The 18,562-nt window shown below is 41.3% G+C and overlaps 2 protein-coding genes across 2 annotated transcripts; one reads left to right on the top strand and one right to left on the bottom strand.

The window, feature by feature from the left end:
• Positions 1-5,792: 5,792 nt before the first annotated feature.
• arrdc3a (arrestin domain containing 3a) lies at positions 5,793-13,210 on the bottom strand. Its single transcript, XM_020652376.3, has 8 exons — positions 12,679-13,210; positions 10,636-10,717; positions 10,381-10,528; positions 10,136-10,238; positions 9,765-10,021; positions 9,125-9,281; positions 8,897-9,039; positions 5,793-8,788 (listed from the first exon to the last, which is right to left on the bottom strand). Exons 1-8 carry the CDS (start codon positions 12,956-12,958, stop codon positions 8,720-8,722), a joined length of 1,239 nt encoding a protein of 412 aa, XP_020508032.1. The 5' UTR covers positions 12,959-13,210; the 3' UTR covers positions 5,793-8,719.
• Positions 13,211-14,749: 1,539 nt separating this feature from the next.
• On the top strand, positions 14,750-17,911 carry arsk (arylsulfatase family, member K). Its single transcript, XM_020652372.3, has 8 exons — positions 14,750-14,995; positions 15,177-15,306; positions 15,422-15,581; positions 15,880-16,162; positions 16,254-16,425; positions 16,613-16,837; positions 17,005-17,220; positions 17,303-17,911. The coding sequence occupies exons 1-8, from the start codon at positions 14,888-14,890 to the stop codon at positions 17,575-17,577; spliced, it is 1,569 nt and encodes a 522-aa protein (XP_020508028.1). The 5' UTR covers positions 14,750-14,887; the 3' UTR covers positions 17,578-17,911.
• Positions 17,912-18,562: the final 651 nt, after the last annotated feature.

Below are 18,562 nucleotides of genomic sequence, written 5' to 3'. Positions count from 1 at the left end.
TGGGAAGTAGTTTTGCAAAGAATGATCAAGTTGTTGAGACAGATGTACAAATTGTGGGGAAAATAAAGGAAAAAACTGTATTTTTGAAACAGAAAGTCATACTCTGATAGGCTCAATGCTGTGTAGGCAAGTTTGAAGAGGACTATATATAATTTACCAGAGACAAAAAAGTGCAACCAGTAGGGAAGAGGGTGCCATGAACAGGAGATTACAAGAGCAGGAAAGAGGTGATAGAAATCCAGAGATAGAGACTGGAGGGCCAGGTGAACGAGGGGTGATAGGGTTTACAGAGATAGGGTGAAGGATGGGAACGAGTGTGACAGATTGGACGTTGGGGAGGCAGAGGGGTGAAATAACAGTGAGAAGTGACTGAAAGGCCTGGACATACTGCCAACCAGACAGCCCGCCCTCTGCAGGCCCCGCTGCACCTGTTGTTTTTCAGGAGCGAGATGCATGAGCAGGGTGGGGGTGCAGAATTGGAAGGGAAGGGGGGGTTTCTTTAGCTCCCTGTGACTCAGGAGAATCTGAGCAAGTGCAGAGAGAGAGTTAAAGCTGAGCAGGGCCTTTGAGGGGGAGAGGGGAGGAGAGGGAAGGGGGTTAGCTTTGCTATGAGTCAGCCATGGCTAAAAAAGGAAACTGAGCAACTTCCACAGGGGAACGACAGGGTAAAATAAGACAAGTGGTGAAACAGCACTCCTCAGCCTGGCCTCTTCTCCCCTTGCAGCCGAACATAAGGTGACTGACCGGAGAGAGAGAGTATAAAAAACACACTCAGTCTGACCTTGCATAATCATGCAGCCTCCCATTTAGATATCATGTTCTATATGCTCCAAATAGAAAATGTAACACTTACATCAAACAAGGAAAGGGACTTTAAAGTAACAGGGATCTATCTCACTTTCAAAGAGACAGATTATATTTAAACACAGCAATAAATGGCTAGCATTCATAGATTCACCATGTAACAAGGCATTAACTGCAACTGTTTATTGCGTCTTTTCGAGGGCTACAACAGACTTTCTCCCACTCCTCTATGTTCTGCAGCCAAATCCGTGTGTGACATAACAGGAGAGGGTGTCATTGGTGAATATCTCTCGCATTCCTCCCCTCCAGCTCTGAGAATAGTGCAGCAGCTCCCTGCACTCTCACCACAGTTAGGAAATGCAGTCATTTGAGTTGCATGTTATTCCACAGCTTTATGTTGTGGGTTAAATCTTGAGCGTGTTGGTAGTGTCAGGCTGACGTTGTTTTTTCTCCTTGTGCCTGTGTCGTGCAGATTGACTAATGCATCATTTCCTTCTGACAGGATGATGATAACTTAGACTTGCGCCATGTAGCGTTGCAACAGACATTAAAGCAGATTTGCCTTCAAATATGGAAACTTTAGGGATGAAAGAAACAATATGGATGCATAAAGCTGCAGATAATGAATGCTGGAAAAAAAAGTCTCTTATACTCTCTTACTTCCAGACTCTTTAGGGCAGGATTTACGACACAACTCAACTTAGGTTTCACAAGCATTAAAAGATTAAGAAGTCCCAGTTGAGTACTTAAAAGTATATTCCTCAGGACAATTTAAATGACACCTTTAATTATCTCTTTTTCCTTGAACCTGACCCTTTTCTTGGACTTCATCTATTTTTATCTTTTGCTCAAAGAGGTGCAACTGCGCAGGACTTTTCCCAACTGTAAACAGCAAGGTCCTGAACTTGTACTGCTACGTAAGGGTGTGTGTGTGTGTGTGTGTGTGTGTGTGTGTGTGTGTGTGTGTGTGTGTGTGTGTGTGTGTGTGTGTGTGTGTGTGTGTGTGTGTGTGTGTGTGTGTGTGTGAGTGTGTGTGTGTGTGTGGTGGAATGCTGATCATGCTGAGACTCTGGTATGGCAGGGATGGGAGTCCTGGCATGGGAACATAGCACAGTGTCACTCCAGCTATCAGGTTCCTTTGCTCACTAAACATGGAGCGCTGCAGCAGCAGATACAGCTCCACTGAGGGCGTTTAAATGGATTTTCAATTAGCACCATCATCATAAATTACATGCAGTCTGACTTTAAAGGCTGTTGTTCTCATGCTACTGCTAAACACAGAGACCTTTCCTTTGTTCTTTAAAAAACAAAGTTTTATACATTTTAAAGTAAGCCTCACAGCAGCAAGGTGAGGTCAGACCCAGAGCAGGAATCTGACATCATGTCTTTTGGAGAGGGGCCTCAGTCAAGCCCTCCGGAAATATATAAGCGATGGATGCACTTTGTCATCATTCATTTAAAATGTTTATGCAGTGAAATGCAGTGTGCACACATGTGTAGACAAAGACAGGCAGGGACAAAAGGTCAAGAGGAGGGTCATCTGAATGCTTTGCCTTTGGTTATATGACACCACAGAAAATAGGTAAGTTGGAGCCTTATCTGTATGTTATGGTAAGTTATTCTGTCTTTAAGCCGTCCAACGCGGTGTGTTCAGTGACAGTAAACAACTTGTTCCCTGCAAGGTCGAAAAACAGTCAGGCTTTTCAGTGGCAAAAAACAGCAGCCTCTGCTGACAGCCCCCTCACGCACAAGTGCTCCAAACTGGAATGAACCAGCTGCCGAGAAAGTTCACGAAGAAAAGCCCTTGAAAGAAGAAAGAAAAAAAAACATGGCTCCCCCCTCCGCCTCCATTCAGTCTATCTGTAGCTCTATCTCCTTTTTGTTCCAATGAGAAACACAGAGCAAGTCTGTGCTCAAGCAGAGCTGCTGCTGTGTGTGAGCATGTGAGGGGATGTTGGTAAAGGATGATGGGAAAGTTTATGACTATAGTATCTGGTGATACTTTATTTACTGTCCTGGACGGATATTTTTTGGAAACCTGTACCACTCCAACTCAAAAGTTGTTTTTATAATATTACTTGAGTTGAATGTTTGACTTTCACTGTGAAGAATGATGTGAGAAAATACTTTTCTTTCATTACAGCTACACATTTAATAACACCCTATATCCGATTTAAAATGCATCATAGATATTTTTGATGAATGCAAACACAAATATGAATATTTATAAGTGGTTAAACCACTAGACTCACTTTAAGTAATAAGCATAACTCCAAAAACTGACAATTAGTTTGTAAAAATTGTAATAAGTAATTAAAATTAGATAATATAACAAAGATAGCCCATAGTGCTATATATCTGGCAGGGAGTCTGTGACCTGGTCCCAGTAAGGCTTTTCTTTCCTTTTACCCCCACAAATCAAACTTAGAAATAAGGTTGAATCAAATGTGTTGAAATTTCCTAATAGGAACAATTAATGTTTAACACAAATCAGTATCAATCAGTAACATAGATAGACACATTTGTTAATGATAACCAAACAGCAGCTCAATTCTGTCAATTATTCAAGTTATTAGTTACAGAGGAGAGACTACTTCTTTAATGGGGCAACTACTTGACCAGGAAAGTGATGGGCACATTTGGATATTGTACTTTCAGAACTGTAGTAACGTTAGATGTTTCATTGTTTGGGAGAAAGCTTGCGCTCACTGGATGCAGCCTCAGCACAGAGATGTGTGTGTGTGTGTGTTTCTATTATGTCACAGTGATGATGTGGCATTGGCAAACAGGGGTATGAGAGGGGGGCCTCTGTCCAGCCCCCTTCCACCCGGAACGTGCTTGGTCACAGCATGGCTGCCGAGAACCTCTGGATAACAGGGGGCTTCTGGGTAGCGGGATTAGCTGGTGAGAGGAAACAGCTGAGGCCTGTGTAGTGTCAGCACTCCCTAATCAACACACACATGCATGCTCGCACGCTGCCCCAATCTATGCTCTCCCTCAATAATCCCCTTCCCCCTCTTTTTTTTCATTTCACAGGGGTCAGACACCCACAAAGGACCGGGCCCACCAAAGTCAAAAGGGTCCGAGGGGCGATGGGGATTTGGGGAGAAGGGGAGGAGACAAAGGCATAGTGAAGCGCATGGTCAAAGCTGACAGAGCTGCTGAGTCATCGCTGATGCTGGCTCAAACTGATAATGTGCAAAAACTCACTAAAAAGCCGTCGACCTATCACTTTGTGTTTAAATAACCCGTTTTGGGTAAAAATGCTAGCACACTAGAGTTCCTGCATCACAGAGGATGCTCAAGAAGTGCTAGGTTCAGTTATGTAACAGCAATGACTTCTGTGCTTTTTTTGTGCATTTGTGGCAGCTTGACCTTTCAGACACACTGAGCTGTACAGTGCTTTCATTCACATCACGGCCCGATCGAATTTACTGAGTTCATGCTCCTATTTTCAAACAAAATCAATTAGTAAAAAACCGGGCTGACGTAATATGCAAGTCCATATACGAGTCAAATTGATTGACTGCTAACAAGCAGATTGTCAACTATTATAAATAGGTCATGTGTTGACAAACTGGTACTGGAAGAGAGTAAGCCCATTTAAAGATAGAAAGCATCATACTTTGCAAGTTCAATGTTTAAAGTTGTATTTAAGTAAATATTGACTTAAGCCTGAAACAAATCAAGCTAGATGGATCTATGGATTGGAAATATTTATGAAAATGCTGAGCAAATGTTAGCACATTTGTGAAAATAAGACTTGAGTGAAAAAAACAAAGAGTTGAAAGTTAAAAATAAGTGTTCAATACTTAAGCCCTGTGTATTAGAAAGTACAAAAACACTTAAAATAATTATTAATAGATGTCTCCTTTATCAGTGCTCTGCAGCAGGCCACCATGTCCTATCGTGTGCATGCATCTTTAAACAGGGATCAATAAATCATGTTGAGTTTTTTTCACTATATGGTGACCTGTGACTGCGGTTCATTTGGCCTGTCGCCATCAACTCGTAAAACGTGTCTCAGAGACTTTCCTCGAGAGGTGTGCTCTCAGTTGCACATGCTCCTTTTTTAACAGTCATGTTATGTTTTGGCTTTTTTAATGACAATCTGGATAATAAGTAGCGTCTTGTTTTTCAAAAAAATGTTAAGTGAGATTCAAATGACTATTCCTGCTATAACACTTTCAAAACTTTTAGGAACAAGAGCTTTTGAGACCTTATCCATATATAAAACCAAATGAGAAGATAACATCAAGTAGGACATTTTTTAAGGTATACACATAATATTTTAGTCTGGCTCACAAAGGCCTGAAGCAGTAGCATAACTCAAGTCAAAGGGTACTTGAGTAAAGATGAAAGCAGCTTTTCTCTCTAGCCTTTCCTCTTCTTACTTGAGGAATCCCTGTGTTAATCCTCTGACACACATACAAGCAGGATAAATACATAAAACCAGGGCCTTGTGGGCCATGTTTGGCTACATTTTTGGGACAATAAGTGGTATTCCTGTTTTGAAAGGGGGGCGGGGGAGATACCATCTATGACACCCTGAAAACAAACTGGAAATATTAGTAAGGTGTAAATTATAAACAAATTATTTAAACTTGCCCATTAAGGTGAAATAGAAGTAGACTTTGAAGTAAAAAGCTTTGAAACTGTACTGGATTGCAACCTCTGCCATCCAAGACAAGTGCAGTTCTTGAACCACCTCCAGGGGCAGTATTGCACTTTTAGAGAATAATCTGTGGTCAACCTGTGTGTATCTGAACCTTACAGTCTATGATCTGAACTGAAGCTGTCATGACCCAAATAGTTTGGTTTCCTAGCAGGGTACACAGGTTCTCATAAATCATTTACAGCTTACAGCATTTAAAGTCTTCTCAGGGTGTGTTGTTCAAATTCTGTCGTATTAACAAAGCAACAGTAAATGTATTTGGTGCACTATGTAATTATGTGTAATCATGCACAAGGTAAAGCATCATAGCCCATTGGTCTTTTGAACAAAATGTTTATTCAAATCAAAAGGAAGAACTAGAGAAAAGGTTAAATCATTCAGAACATATTCATAGAATATCTATACATCGTCATGACTGACAGACAAAGAGATAAAAACAAACATATCAATGGAGAATAAAGAAAATTCAGTGAATGATATTGCACCTTGTTTCTAAAATGTTTCAGATCCTGAGGCCCAGGTTCTTTTATCTGTGAACATTTCAGTTCCTGCCTTTTTGAGAGTCAGGAGTTTAGCTTAGTTTTGACACTGGACTACTATCAGGGCCAAGCACATGGACTATGGAATCAACCAACCTGAAGAAAAAAAATAGTAAGCTTATTCAATGCCGTGTAGCTTGATTCAGTTTCCCTAAGATACGATCCAAAAAACAAAAAAAAAACCTAGCACAAAAAAAAGAAGAAGAGGATAGAAAGATGGTGGAAGAAGAAGCGGTTTGTCTATTATCACATATCGTCTACGTGTCTCAGGGAGGAGCGATGCTGATCAACAGCTGCCACCCCCCAGGCCTGAGGGGGTCAGAGGTGAGGGCGACTAGCTCAGGAATAGTTACTTGTTAAACTAGGAAGCAAAATATATCAATGCCCAGAAATACAAAGTAAACACAATAATAGTTCAAACAGCTCAGCAAAGAGAGGCCTGTCTTGAGTGTCATTTTTCAACACTCGCTTCTAAAAGGACTTTTTTTTTTTTTTTTCCTCTTCCCTTTTTGTCCTTTTGAATAAAACATGGAAAGGTCTAAAAACATACACACGAGTCAACATAGACACTGAAAAATGAAGACTCATGATCAGGTCTTTTCTGTGTCAAGGCCACTAAGATAAGATCACTTTACTAGTCTGCAGTATTTGAGAAGCTGTTTGTTTAGTTGCAGCTGGATCTCGATAGGAGCGTGCATACACACATAACACACACACACACATAACACACACACACACACACACACACACACACACACACAGACTGGTGTCAGCTATATTTAAAATGTAAACTTAAAAAAAGTCACTAACTTAAAAAAAAATGTAAATAACGGATTAGCGTCCTACACAAGAAGAATCCTCTAGTATAAATGTTTTTATATCCAGACCTTCACCATTGAATGTTTTTTTTTTTGTTTCATTTTCTTATCAAAAAAAGTGCTGCTTTTCTTTTTTATGCTGACAATGCAAGTCCTCTGTTGCAGCTGGTCGTATGTGTTGAATGAGTTAGAAAACCAATGTATTACTCATGTCAACCTACTACTACTTGTTCTGACCAGTCTCAACAGAGGTTTAACAAAGTCCCCAGCTTTTCATTAGAGCTGGGTTTGCTCCTTTTACAAGACACAGGAGCAGAGTTGTTTCTCCTTTTTTTTTTTTATTTCATTCCTTTTTCAAAGCATTCTGGCTTCACTGGTCTGGTGAATTCTAACTGTTGGTTGGATGAACAGGGCGAGTGCAGCAGGACAAAAAGGGAATGTGATCAATCTCAGAAAGCTGCCTTGCTTTTCCGCTGGTCTTTTCTCACGATTTGTTAGTTAAAAAAAAAACTCTTCATTTTCTCCAACAGTGCAATTTTAAAGGAAACATACAATATTTTTTTCCTTTTTTTTTTTTTCTCAAACCGTTTGGCAAGTAAGAAGACCACCTGAGACAGTGCTTTTTGGGCAGTTATGCAAGCCTGGCTTGCCCTGAGATTAGGAGTAGAGGGGCTGCAGGTAAATAGGCAAGTCCCTCTCTAACGTACCACCCTCACTGTTACAAACACACTCACACAGACACACACACACTCACTCGTATCTGCTCAGTTACAATTTTAAGTGGCAAATGCACGTCTGCAACCCTCCTAGTCCAAATCCAGAGCAACCTCAACACAAAAAAGATTCAAAGCTATTCTATGATTGAAGCTAAGTACAAAAACAAAACAACAGAACTCAACTAAAAGAGGAGGGAAGCCACACCTGCATCCAAGCCGAGGAGGCAACAACTAAAAAGAGCTTCCAGATGGAGATCATGTGCTGCAGTTGTAAAAGTCCAGTCTAGTTATAAGTCACTGAGGAAATGTCATAAGGAGAAATGAAATTCTTAAACAGCTTAAAGAAAATTCAGTGCATTGTTCTTGTCCTTGTTTTTTTTTTTTTTTCAAAAATCTTATCCTGTTCTCAGCGTAACTCAAATATGAAAGTCTCTAAAGTTAAGCTTGCAGTCTTCTTAGTCTGGCGCATTACAAGGCTGAAACCAAACGTTTAGTGATTTTTTTTCTTCTGCTTATTAAAACAGAACCACACAACTCAAGTAAAGAATAAAATGTGCAAAACAGAATCCCAAACGAGGCAGGAGGACTGAGTCTTGGCTCTGTTGTTGACTGATGCAGCAGACTGCTTTCATTCATATAGGCGACATGTTTTTTCTCTCTTCATCTCATTTTCTTCAGAAGCTTCAGCTGAAGTCTGGACATGACCAGTCCCGCCCTTTGTGTGAGGAGCCATGTCATTATGTGCCACGAAAACAGAAGAATCAGGGGTTAAAGAAGAGCTTGGCGTGGTTGGGCCTGGCTGATTCTTCCTTGTCAGTGTCAATACTGTCACCAGAGCTCACACTGCACATGGGTTATTTCATACAGACTGAATATGTGTTCGTCTGCATGTATCCGCCCCTCAGTCAGCAAACACAGGAAAGAAGTGATGCACCAAACTAATGACTCCTGTTTCTCTCACTGAGGGAAGGCAGGAACATGTTTGTCCAACCCAACTGAACTGTGAGTGTTTGTCCGAGTCTTTTGTTGGTTGGTTGGATACTTTTCTCTTGATGTCAACAGCGCTGCGCGAGCGTTGTTGCTGGAGAAAAGTAAACAAAGCCGAGCCTTGCACACAGGTTTTCTTTGAGTTCCCCGAATCAGTCAGGGGAATTTCAGGAATACCATTCAGCGGGATGGACAGGCGTCAATCCTGCGTTCCTCTGTGCGGCTGGCATGATCAGGGTTAGGATCGATCTGGGAAGACAACAGAGAAGTTGGGTTTACTTACTGAATCACAGAGAATTTGTTATTTTGTCTGCATCGAAAATGAATTTACACTTTGTTTTTTGTTTTTTTGTTTACCTCCGAGTACAGAGGAGGCGGCTGGAAGCGGAACTCATGAATGTAAGCGAATAGAGGTCCATCCAGCTCCTCACGGGCTGCTGGAACATCCAGGCTGGTCTGCCTCTGCTCCTCGGTCACAATCTCTGCATAGCTTGGAGGAGCTGCAGAGGAAGCCACATGTGAGTATTCAAGGGAATTGTACTTTATTTATAAAAAGGTGAATCATAACCATTAGAAACAACCTACCTTCAGGCCTGTCAGGCAGACCCATGCCCAGCCAGCTGATGCTGCACTGGCTGCTGACACTGGAGGTACGGGAGCCGAAGGGATGGAGAGGGATGGTTCCAATAACCAGCGGCAGGTTCAAGGACAGGTTAATTGCCCCAGGTATGTCCACATATACCTATGCAAAGACATGAGGACACCACAGCAGGTTAGAATATGCAAGTCATAATGGGGGCTCTAGACTTTAGCTGACAGTTACAAGTTAAATCCATGCTAGTCAGGGTTATATAGGTTGTGTAGTCATTCAGCATTATGTGGGTCAATGTGTTGAGGTCGACCGCTTATGCAAGGTACAGTCCTCGCTTGGTGCCCGTCTGCTCACAAGGTAAAGAGGTTATAAGCACCCTCAAGACAGGTGTTACCTAAGATATTCTGAGCTAATGCTCTTAGCAGCATGTGGAGATAACACCTGGTGCAATCCAAGGCCCAGATTTGGCAATGCGAGCTGAGTCAGTTGGGTCCTTCACCAGGAGAGATACTGGCTTACAAGTAAATATTGATTCTGTACTGATAACAATGACTAGATTAGACTGTGTTGAAGATATAAACTCTTTTTTAAAGGCTCTCCTGACACTGCTACAAACAGAGAGTCTGTACTAACCATGAGAGAGTACTCCACTCTGATGATGCTGCAGTCCAGGATGGAGGGGGAGACTGGTGGTATCTTCAGCATCTTGCCGCTCCATGTCTCTGTTTTGCCCGAGGACAGAGACTCGCCCCGCAGGTTGGCCACCAGCTGCTTGACCTCCTTCATCTTCCCTTTGGCATAGAAGGTCTGGGTTTGGTAGATGGCCGCCTTTGGCACCACCATGCGGGATGAGCAGTTCTCAATCTCAGCAAAGATCTGGATCGACTCTCCTGTGGAGATGGAAGGGAAAGAGGAGACGTTAATTACCAATCAATCATCTGCAGAGTAAATTACTAAAAGATGATCAACAAGGTAAACAGTACTAATCACAAACATATTCTCACCTGGGGTGTATCCCTTCCTTTCAATTTTGGCACTTAGGGAAATAGGACCTGAGGTGCAGAACCAACAGCAAAGTGTCTTGTCTTTTGTGCCGGCCTGTGGTGACTGCAGAGAAAAAGAAAAGGGGTTAATAATAATGTCATGGCTACTTTGTTTCTACTAGACGCGTTTGACTTTCATTTATCCATTTTCACAACACCTCGGCCAATTTCAAGAAAATTAAAGCATCTTCAAAAAAAGCCCATACCAGCAATAATGGAGTGTTGATGTCAATGTGCTCAAAGACTGTAAATTCTTTTTTGGTCTTCATGGGCAGGAGCCATGGTCTGTGGAGTTCTGCCTTCACCCAGTAGCGCACACTGCCATGCTTTCCTTCGAAAGAGGTAGCCAGAGGTCTACAGAAAAGAACAAGAAAGACAGAAAATGGTTAAATGAAGAGCTCATATAGACAATGTTACTGATATGTAATCTTTTGACTGTGGCGTAGCATTAGGACACTCACGTCTGTGGAAGTTCGAGGCTGAATGCATACTCATGTCTTCCTGAATGGATAGTGGTGAGACCTTCTTCTGAGTTGTCGTCGTCTGAAAAACAAGGAGGACAATATTCCAAACACATGTATACCATACCTGAGAAAAATGCTCTACGAAGGCATCTGAAAGTCATACCAAAAACACAGGGTGGGGGAGACAAAAGAGAATAAAGGGATTTTACTATCATATCTGTCTAAAATATTAATGTATTGAGAGATGAGAAACAGACCAATGTTTAGGGCACACCAAATAAGGTGATAGTTTAAAGGTGCAAGAAACTAAGACTAAGGGTGCAAGATTGTGCTTTTTTAGAACAGATAAGTCTTATTATTATGAATAACATGGAAATATATGCTAAAGGCCTTATGGTGACAACATGGCTCTATGGGGTAACAATAAAATCCTAATCTCTAGATTAACTCTGTCTGACCAACAAGGACAAGTGTGATTGCATTTATTTCTTATATAAAATAGACAATATGTTTTCTTCAGAGAAAAGAGACAATAGGCATCGTCGAAAGTATTCGTAACAAAAAAAATGTTTTTTTAATTCTTAACATCGAAACTGTAGTCGACCAGTAAGTCGACAAGCCGGGTATGCTTCTGCCAGCTCAGCACTCCCTCCCCCTTTACAGCAGCAGCAGCAGCCGTGTGGTAAACAAGTGCGGAGCTGTCAGTCAAACGGCAGACTACAGCAGGAGGAGACCGGCCTAAACCGGTGTGAACAGCTTCCCACAGCCGCTCTGCTCTGCTCTCATTACGCATTCACTGTGCGACGCCTCAGTCAACTACTACTACAAGCCTGCAGACTTCCCTCTACTGCAACTCACGACTGCTTTACACCAATTAAGCATGGCCACACACATTTTGATTGCAAAATCAATTATTTTAAGTAAACGACGTGGCATAAAGCTTTAACTCAAACCCCAATCCAGTCTTAAATGGACAGGTATAGCCTAGGTACAGTTTACCTTCAACACGATGAAATGTCTGACAGTCGAGCAAACAAGCCCAGCTGCCACACACGTTTGAGCTGCTGTATAGCCTTTTATGCCAAAAGTATTTCTCCATCCAGTCATTAGCGGATGTGTTACAAGTGGAAAAACAAGTTGAACCCACAGCATTGGGAATACTTGCATGCATTTACACCCCAACAAAAATCGAAACAATCAACCAATGAGAATAAAACGAAGCCCTGTATAGGCCACTATGTTTGCAAACTGCGTTTTGTTTCCACAAAACATACATGTGCAAATTAACATATTTAATTATATAAGTACAGCACAAAGAATCAGCATTGCAGCCCCGGTGCAGCTTTACATATTCCGACTTTTGCATTCAAAGAAGAAGCAGGCTATTCATGTATTTTTTGCGTGTGCTCGCTTAATTAAAAAGTTGCAGAATATTCTGTCACTCACTGCAGGAGAATGATGTCATTGCCCACACATGAGCACCTCAGCCAATGACACGCGGGCTAGGGCGGGGATTTGTGCTCTTCTCCGCCCACACCAGCTCTAGTTTTCTGAACAGGATTGAACCGCTTTGAACAATGGGTGGAAACTTAAGAAAAGCTACAAAGAAACAGCCTTTATAATGCGTTTTGGCGATGAGCATCTCCATCAAAGCCGGCCATACTCCACCACAAGTCATTACTCTGTCGACCTATCAACAAAAAAATGTATATCATGGTCGTCTTACACTTGAAATACTGTGAAAAACACAATTGCCTGAGCTGCTGTCATTCATTCTGACACCTCGACACAAACAAGTAACTATAGACCTCTATCCAGCCAATGTCACCATATGCAGTATACCAACATTATCACGAAAGAAGCTTATGTACCACGTCTCTCTGTGTATATTATAAAGTTATTATGAGCATTTCTGGCACCAGCATCCTCCAGTGTACCTGATCCTGAGCCAGCACAAAGAGCATCCTACAGTCAATGTCCTTAAAACTTATGCGACATGAAAATAACAAATACAAAATCTATAAAAGCACACACGCTTACCTCTCTCATGTCCAATTAAAATATCTTTGTGATTTAGATATTCCACTTCTTCTGTGTAGTTTTGCGTGTAGGCAGTGTTGGATCCAGCGTTTCTCGACTCAGTCCAACGAACTTTTGCAAATCCTTTTGCGTGGATTTTGAGAGATTTCACACGGATTTCTCCCGTGACTTCGATGACCACCCTCCCTGAGACGCAGTCCCCGCTGGAGAAGACGGGAACATTGCTGTCATTGAGACAGTCGTAGCTCACTGTGAAGCTCTTTACCTTTCCCAGCACCATAGTGGAAAGAGAGGCTACAGGGACCTTGAAATAAAAAAAAGGAGTCTATGAAAAAATAATCTCATGTGAAAAAGAGATGCAGTTTTTAGACACTGATCAGTATCTCTGCCCTGCAAAAAGCAGTAGGCACGATCAGTGGCTTCTTTGCGAGCAGTTCATTGAGATGTGTGATGGCTGAATAACAGCAAAGGATGCTGTTATCATCCGCCTGCCTCTCTGCGAGTTGGTCTCCAGTCAAAGACAAGGAAACCCCCGTAGCTCCGCTCACTTTAAGCGACAGGCTGTGTGAAAAACAACCTTGGGGCGCATGCGCAATGCTCAGCTGCCCCCTCCTTCCGCCTTTTGGAACAAGGCAGAGAAGTGTGGCACCGAGCCAGATGACAAGTTTGGTCAAACAGCTGAAAGACTGCACAAAGAAATGTTCACCTCAGTGGTATTGTGAGCGACTTTTTACGGGTTATCTGCTGTTTTAGTGTTACAATACAATCATAGAACTGCACAAAATCGCCTAAATAACTAGTTTTCTCAACCTCCAGGGAATGATTTAAGGCGTGTGTTTGCCCATGTATCTAAAAACAAATGCAAATATATCCTACTATAAGTATAATTTTAATTAATTATATGTAAATATAGTTCAATTAATGAATAGCACATCACCACACCCTGCCTTTTATTTTATTAGGGCTACATCTTGTCTGAGCATATGGCTTCAGTGTCTGCACATGTATCTGTTATATCATTGATACACATACCCCCTCCCCCCTCTCCCCCTATATCCCCCCCTATATCCAAACTTACGACAATCTTTAGATCCGCGTTAAGTCGCCAAAAAAATAATAACAGCTGACTCTTGCATGAAGTCTGCAGCGTGGTGCATTTGAAATTACTGTGCACTATTTATAATGCAGGGATGTAGACTGTGGCCCTGCTATTCAAGGCGTAGGATGGATAGCAGCCTGAAATAAAGGCGTCCAATTTGTTCATTTATTTCATAAATTTGGTTGTTTTTGTCTCAAAATGATCAGTGCATGTATGGGGGGTTGGGAAGTCTCATTGTGCTGTGTTACAGAAAAACAACTCTAAGGCTCAAAACGCCACCTGGTGGCCATCAATGTTTCCACATTAACTGCAGCATTACCTGTTGAACATACTTGTGCAAGGGCCCACCTTGTTTTCAACAAACAAGTCATGACTGCAAAACAATAATGCATTGTGACAATTGACCAAGTGCAGCTTCACTCAGGTGATGCAGTGGAGAGACAAGTCACATTTAAGCTACAAAAGTTGGTTATGAATGATATTTCAGTGCATCAATTGCTGTTGCATGCATAGATTTATCTAATAGCTTTGTCATAAGACGTCTTACTACATTTGGATTACATAAATATATTGTAAACAGTGTTATAGTCACCTGAAAATACAATACAATGCGTATATTATGCATGATAGTAGGCTAAATATTGTACATGTGTAGTAAGTAGCCCACGTTGACGTGATCATGGCCTGTTCCATGGCTATTTGTCTTTTCTTGTTTTGTGAGAAGATTAATGCTGCCCTCTAGGGTTCACATTTTGTCATTACAACTTTGAAAAGCGGGGTTATTAATATTTAATACCACTTTAATGTTCTTAATATTTTTTCATTCTTCGAATCATTGTTGGTGTAAATGATGAGTGTTTACCTAGTATAGGGTAAAAACAGTGATTCCCCTCAGACTGCATGGCTGCTTATTTCGAAACGAAACAAGAAAACTCTTATTTTGAAAAGCGTAACCGGGATTTGAATTTGCAGTCGCACGACAGTGTCGAAAGTAAACCTATGAAGTTAACAGGAACAGAAATGTCTCTCCTCATTTCTTTTGGTCAGACTGGAGGAGTCGCTTCTTTGAGGAATGGAAAACTCTTAATTTGAATGCGGTGAAACGCTGTCATGAATTTAGTTCTTTTGGCCTTTGTTGTCCTGTTCAGATTTTATGGTCACATTTCTTGCCAAAATGGATCAAGACCCAACATAGTGATGGTGATGAGTGACGCATTTGTAAGTTTGAAGTAGGGCGCTGTTAATTGATTTTCATCTATATACCACAAACCATTACAAGTGATTTATTTTGTAAGGCATTATTTGAGAAGACAGGGCTGTAGCAAAAGATATCAAACTTTTATTTTTCACATCGGTCCTTGGTTTTGAATTTGAGTTTTCCTCCTATCCTCTTCTGTAGGGTGGCAGATTGACCTTTGATCCTGGCAGCAAAGTGGTACATCTGCCATACGTGAACTACCTGAGGGAGCTTGGTACCACTTTCCTCAATGCATACACCAACTCTCCAATCTGCTGCCCCTCAAGAGCAGGTCAGTTATGTGCTTAACGCAGTGCAATGATTGAACTATACATATTATGTTCTTACTAAGGTGTTAAAACAGTGGATTGAATATGAATCAAGAATCTTTTCGGACTGTTTCTCAGCAATGTGGAGCGGTCAGTTTGTTCACCTCACTCAGTCATGGAACAACTATAAGTGCCTCAATGCTAATGCAACGACATGGATGGACTTGCTTGAGGCGAATGGATATTTGACCAAGATGATGGGCAAGCTTGACTTCACCTCAGGGAGTCACTCTGTCAGGTAGGCAGAAACTGTGGGACAAATGGACAAGAGTGTCTATAAAATGGAGCCTGTATCTCAGATTAAAAAAAAACACACATTTTCTTATCAGTTCATGAAGCCAAGATCTTGATCAGTTATACAAAAACACTTAAACAGAATAATTATTAGCGCTCTACCGATGAATTTAAAGAAAATACATTTTGTGTATGCTGGCAGCTATTTTCAGAAGAAGTGTGAATGATGCTTGTCTTTCCACTTCCCATTTTTCGATGCCTGCGTAACAGTATCTATGTGTATGCTTGTGCGACTTCCGCAGTAACCGCGTGGAGGCCTGGACACGAGATGTTCCGTTTCTCCTGCGGCAAGAGGGCCGGCCTGTCACGCAACTTGTTGGGAACAAGTCAACAGTCAGGATCATGAGAAAAGACTGGGAAAACACAGACAAGGCCACACAGTGGATCCACCAGAGAGGTGCAGCCTCTCACCAGCCCTTCGCTCTTTATCTCGGGCTCAATTTACCTCACCCCTATAGAACTGAGTCACTTGGGCCCACCGCAGGAGGATCAACTTTCCTTACGTCACCGTACTGGCTGGAGAAGGCATGGCTTTTATTTCCCTGATTTCTGATTGTGTACTTTTTTATGTAAGTGTAAATGAAATCTTAAGTCTTTTTTTTATATATACATACAGGTGTCTTCAGAGCTCATCAATGTTCCTAAATGGCTGCCTGTATCGTCCATGCACCCCATTGACTACTACTCCACCTTCACCAAAAACTGCAGTGGTGATTTTACTGAGGAGGAAGTCAAAAGTATCAGGGCTTTCTATTATGCCATGTGTGCCGAAGCAGATTCCATGCTGGGTTAGTAGACTACAGTAATTTAGCAGCAGGGAGCTCTAAAGATGCTAAACATTGAAAATATCAAAGTTACATAGTTGCAACCTTTTCTGTCTTGTTCATTGTGCAGATCCTGTTTGAATAATGTATTTCAGCTGAATTAAAATGAAAGAATCCCAGCAGCCCCTTTGCTTACCCACTTTCTCCCCAGGCCAAGTGATTTCAGCTCTGAGAGAGACCGGCCTGCTTAACAACACAGTTATGATCTTTACGGCTGACCACGGAGAGTTAGCCATGGAGCACCGGCAGTTCTACAAGATGTCCATGTTTGAAGGCAGCTCCCATGTTCCGCTTTTGATCATGGGGCCTGGTCTGAAATCAGGCCTTCAGGTCGACCAACTTGTGTCTTTGGTTGATCTCTATCCAACTGTGCTCGGTAAGTAAGCTATTAAAGATTATTATATCATTCATTGTTTTTTAAAAGGTGAAATCATCGTAGCATACATGGATGATTTTGATTTCCTGCATACTCCGAGGAAAGTCAAAGCATGACAAGGTTTCATTTTTAGTCTGTCTTCATAAAAGCTCTTGTTTATTTTTCAGACTTTGCCGGTGTTCCAGCACCAGGGTTCATCAGTGGTCACTCGCTTCTTTCTCTGCTGTCCAAGGCCGGTTCTTTCTCCAAGAATCAGCATCCAGACTGGGTTCTGAGTGAATACCATGGTTGTAATGTAAATACCTCTACGTACATGCTAAGAAGTGGTCGGTGGAAATATATAGCCTACGCAGATGGCCTGAGTGTCCCCCCACAGCTTTTTGGTAAGTTCCTTACTTCAAAAACTCAACTTCAGCCATGAAATCCTCACATGCATTCATGTTCTATTTTCTTTGTGTTTTACAGACCTAACACTGGACAAGGAAGAACTTCATAATGTTGCCTTCAAATACCCAGACGTGCAGGCACATCTGGACAAGCTATTGCGTAGCATTGTAGACTATCCTGAAGTCTCAGCAACTGTCCACCTATACAATAAAAAAGCTTTTGGTGCTTGGCGTAATAGTTTAGGGGGAAACTACAGCCAGGTGATTGCTAGTCTGAGGTGGCATGTGGATTGGCAAAAAGATATGTTAGCCTATGAGAGAGCCATTGATAAATGGCTCTTTGGCTCTTTGTAATATCTTTTTTAATCTGTGATTTTTAAACATTTAATTTTGCCATTGCAAAATGGCATCATTCTTCCCTAAAAGAGACATGACTGAATACAAAGTGTCAGTTAAGGGATTAATGAGTAAAGCAGACTAGACTGCATAGACAGCTTAACTCTATCTCATGGATATCTCTATATCTATCTGTCTATCTCTACTATGGGGAATGGTCAAGTACAAACAAGTTTAATGTCCTTCTACTATGCAAAAAGAATTCAATATCCTACCTCACATGCGGTGGCAATGAAAACAAAAAACGAAATGTTGATGATCAGCCCATAATAAAAAAAATATATATATGTAATCTGTTATGTTGTCTGCATTCATCTGTCACATCGGGTATATAGGTATATCTGATATCTTGCTCTTAAGATTAAATTTGATGTTATATAATTGAGGTAACAGTCTAGTCTGATGATAGTGGTGGGGGTATTAACAGTAATACTGTAGTACTGTAACAGTAGTACTGTAATATTTACAGTCTATGGTATTAACCTGTATTGGGTGGTAGTCTTTGTTGAAATACAATCACAGCAGCACAATATTAGTAGTAACAAATGGCATTACAAGTTGTAGTGGTCATAATGGTAGGCTTGGAAGTCATCTGTCTTAGCTTCAAGGCAATGTGTGGTATTGTAGGTCATTTGCATTAAAGTAGAATTGTAAATACATTAATAGTTTATAGAACTACATAAATGTTTCTTGAGGAAAATGCTACTTGGATATCCAAACCATTACAAAATAAAGAATACCTAAATAAGCACTGTGCTGTCAAGTTGGCACAAAAGAACCGGATGTCTTTTAGATGTAGATCTGTAGATGTGTGCTTCTTTGTGGAAATAATCATGTAATAATTGATAATGAATAATATCAGATCGTCCTTTTTAGCTGCCTGAGGCTAAAACTTTGGTTTAATCTGGACTAATGTGACGCCTCTTTACATGTTTTCACCTCA

The sequence above is a fragment of the Labrus bergylta genome, chromosome 2, assembly GCF_963930695.1.
Source record: "Labrus bergylta chromosome 2, fLabBer1.1, whole genome shotgun sequence".
NCBI lineage: Eukaryota > Metazoa > Chordata > Actinopteri > Labriformes > Labridae > Labrus > Labrus bergylta.
The sequence above is the reverse complement of the archived record's forward strand: the minus strand, read 5'-3'. Positions and strand labels throughout refer to the sequence as shown.

Coding starts and splice junctions, on each gene's coding strand:
- arrdc3a (XM_020652376.3), bottom strand. CDS start 12,958: ATGGTGCTGGGAAAGGTAAAGAGCTTCACAGTGAGCTACGACTGTCTC. Junction 10,239..10,380: donor TCAACACTCCATTATTGCTG/GTATGGGCTTTT, acceptor TTTTCTCTGCAG/TCACCACAGGCCGGCACAAA. Junction 8,789..8,896: donor CGCCTCCTCTGTACTCGGAG/GTAAACAAAAAA, acceptor TTGTCTTCCCAG/ATCGATCCTAACCCTGATCA.
- arsk (XM_020652372.3), top strand. CDS start 14,888: ATGAATTTAGTTCTTTTGGCCTTTGTTGTCCTGTTCAGATTTTATGGT. Junction 14,996..15,176: donor TGGTGATGAGTGACGCATTT/GTAAGTTTGAAG, acceptor CCTCTTCTGTAG/GGTGGCAGATTGACCTTTGA. Junction 15,307..15,421: donor CTGCTGCCCCTCAAGAGCAG/GTCAGTTATGTG, acceptor ACTGTTTCTCAG/CAATGTGGAGCGGTCAGTTT.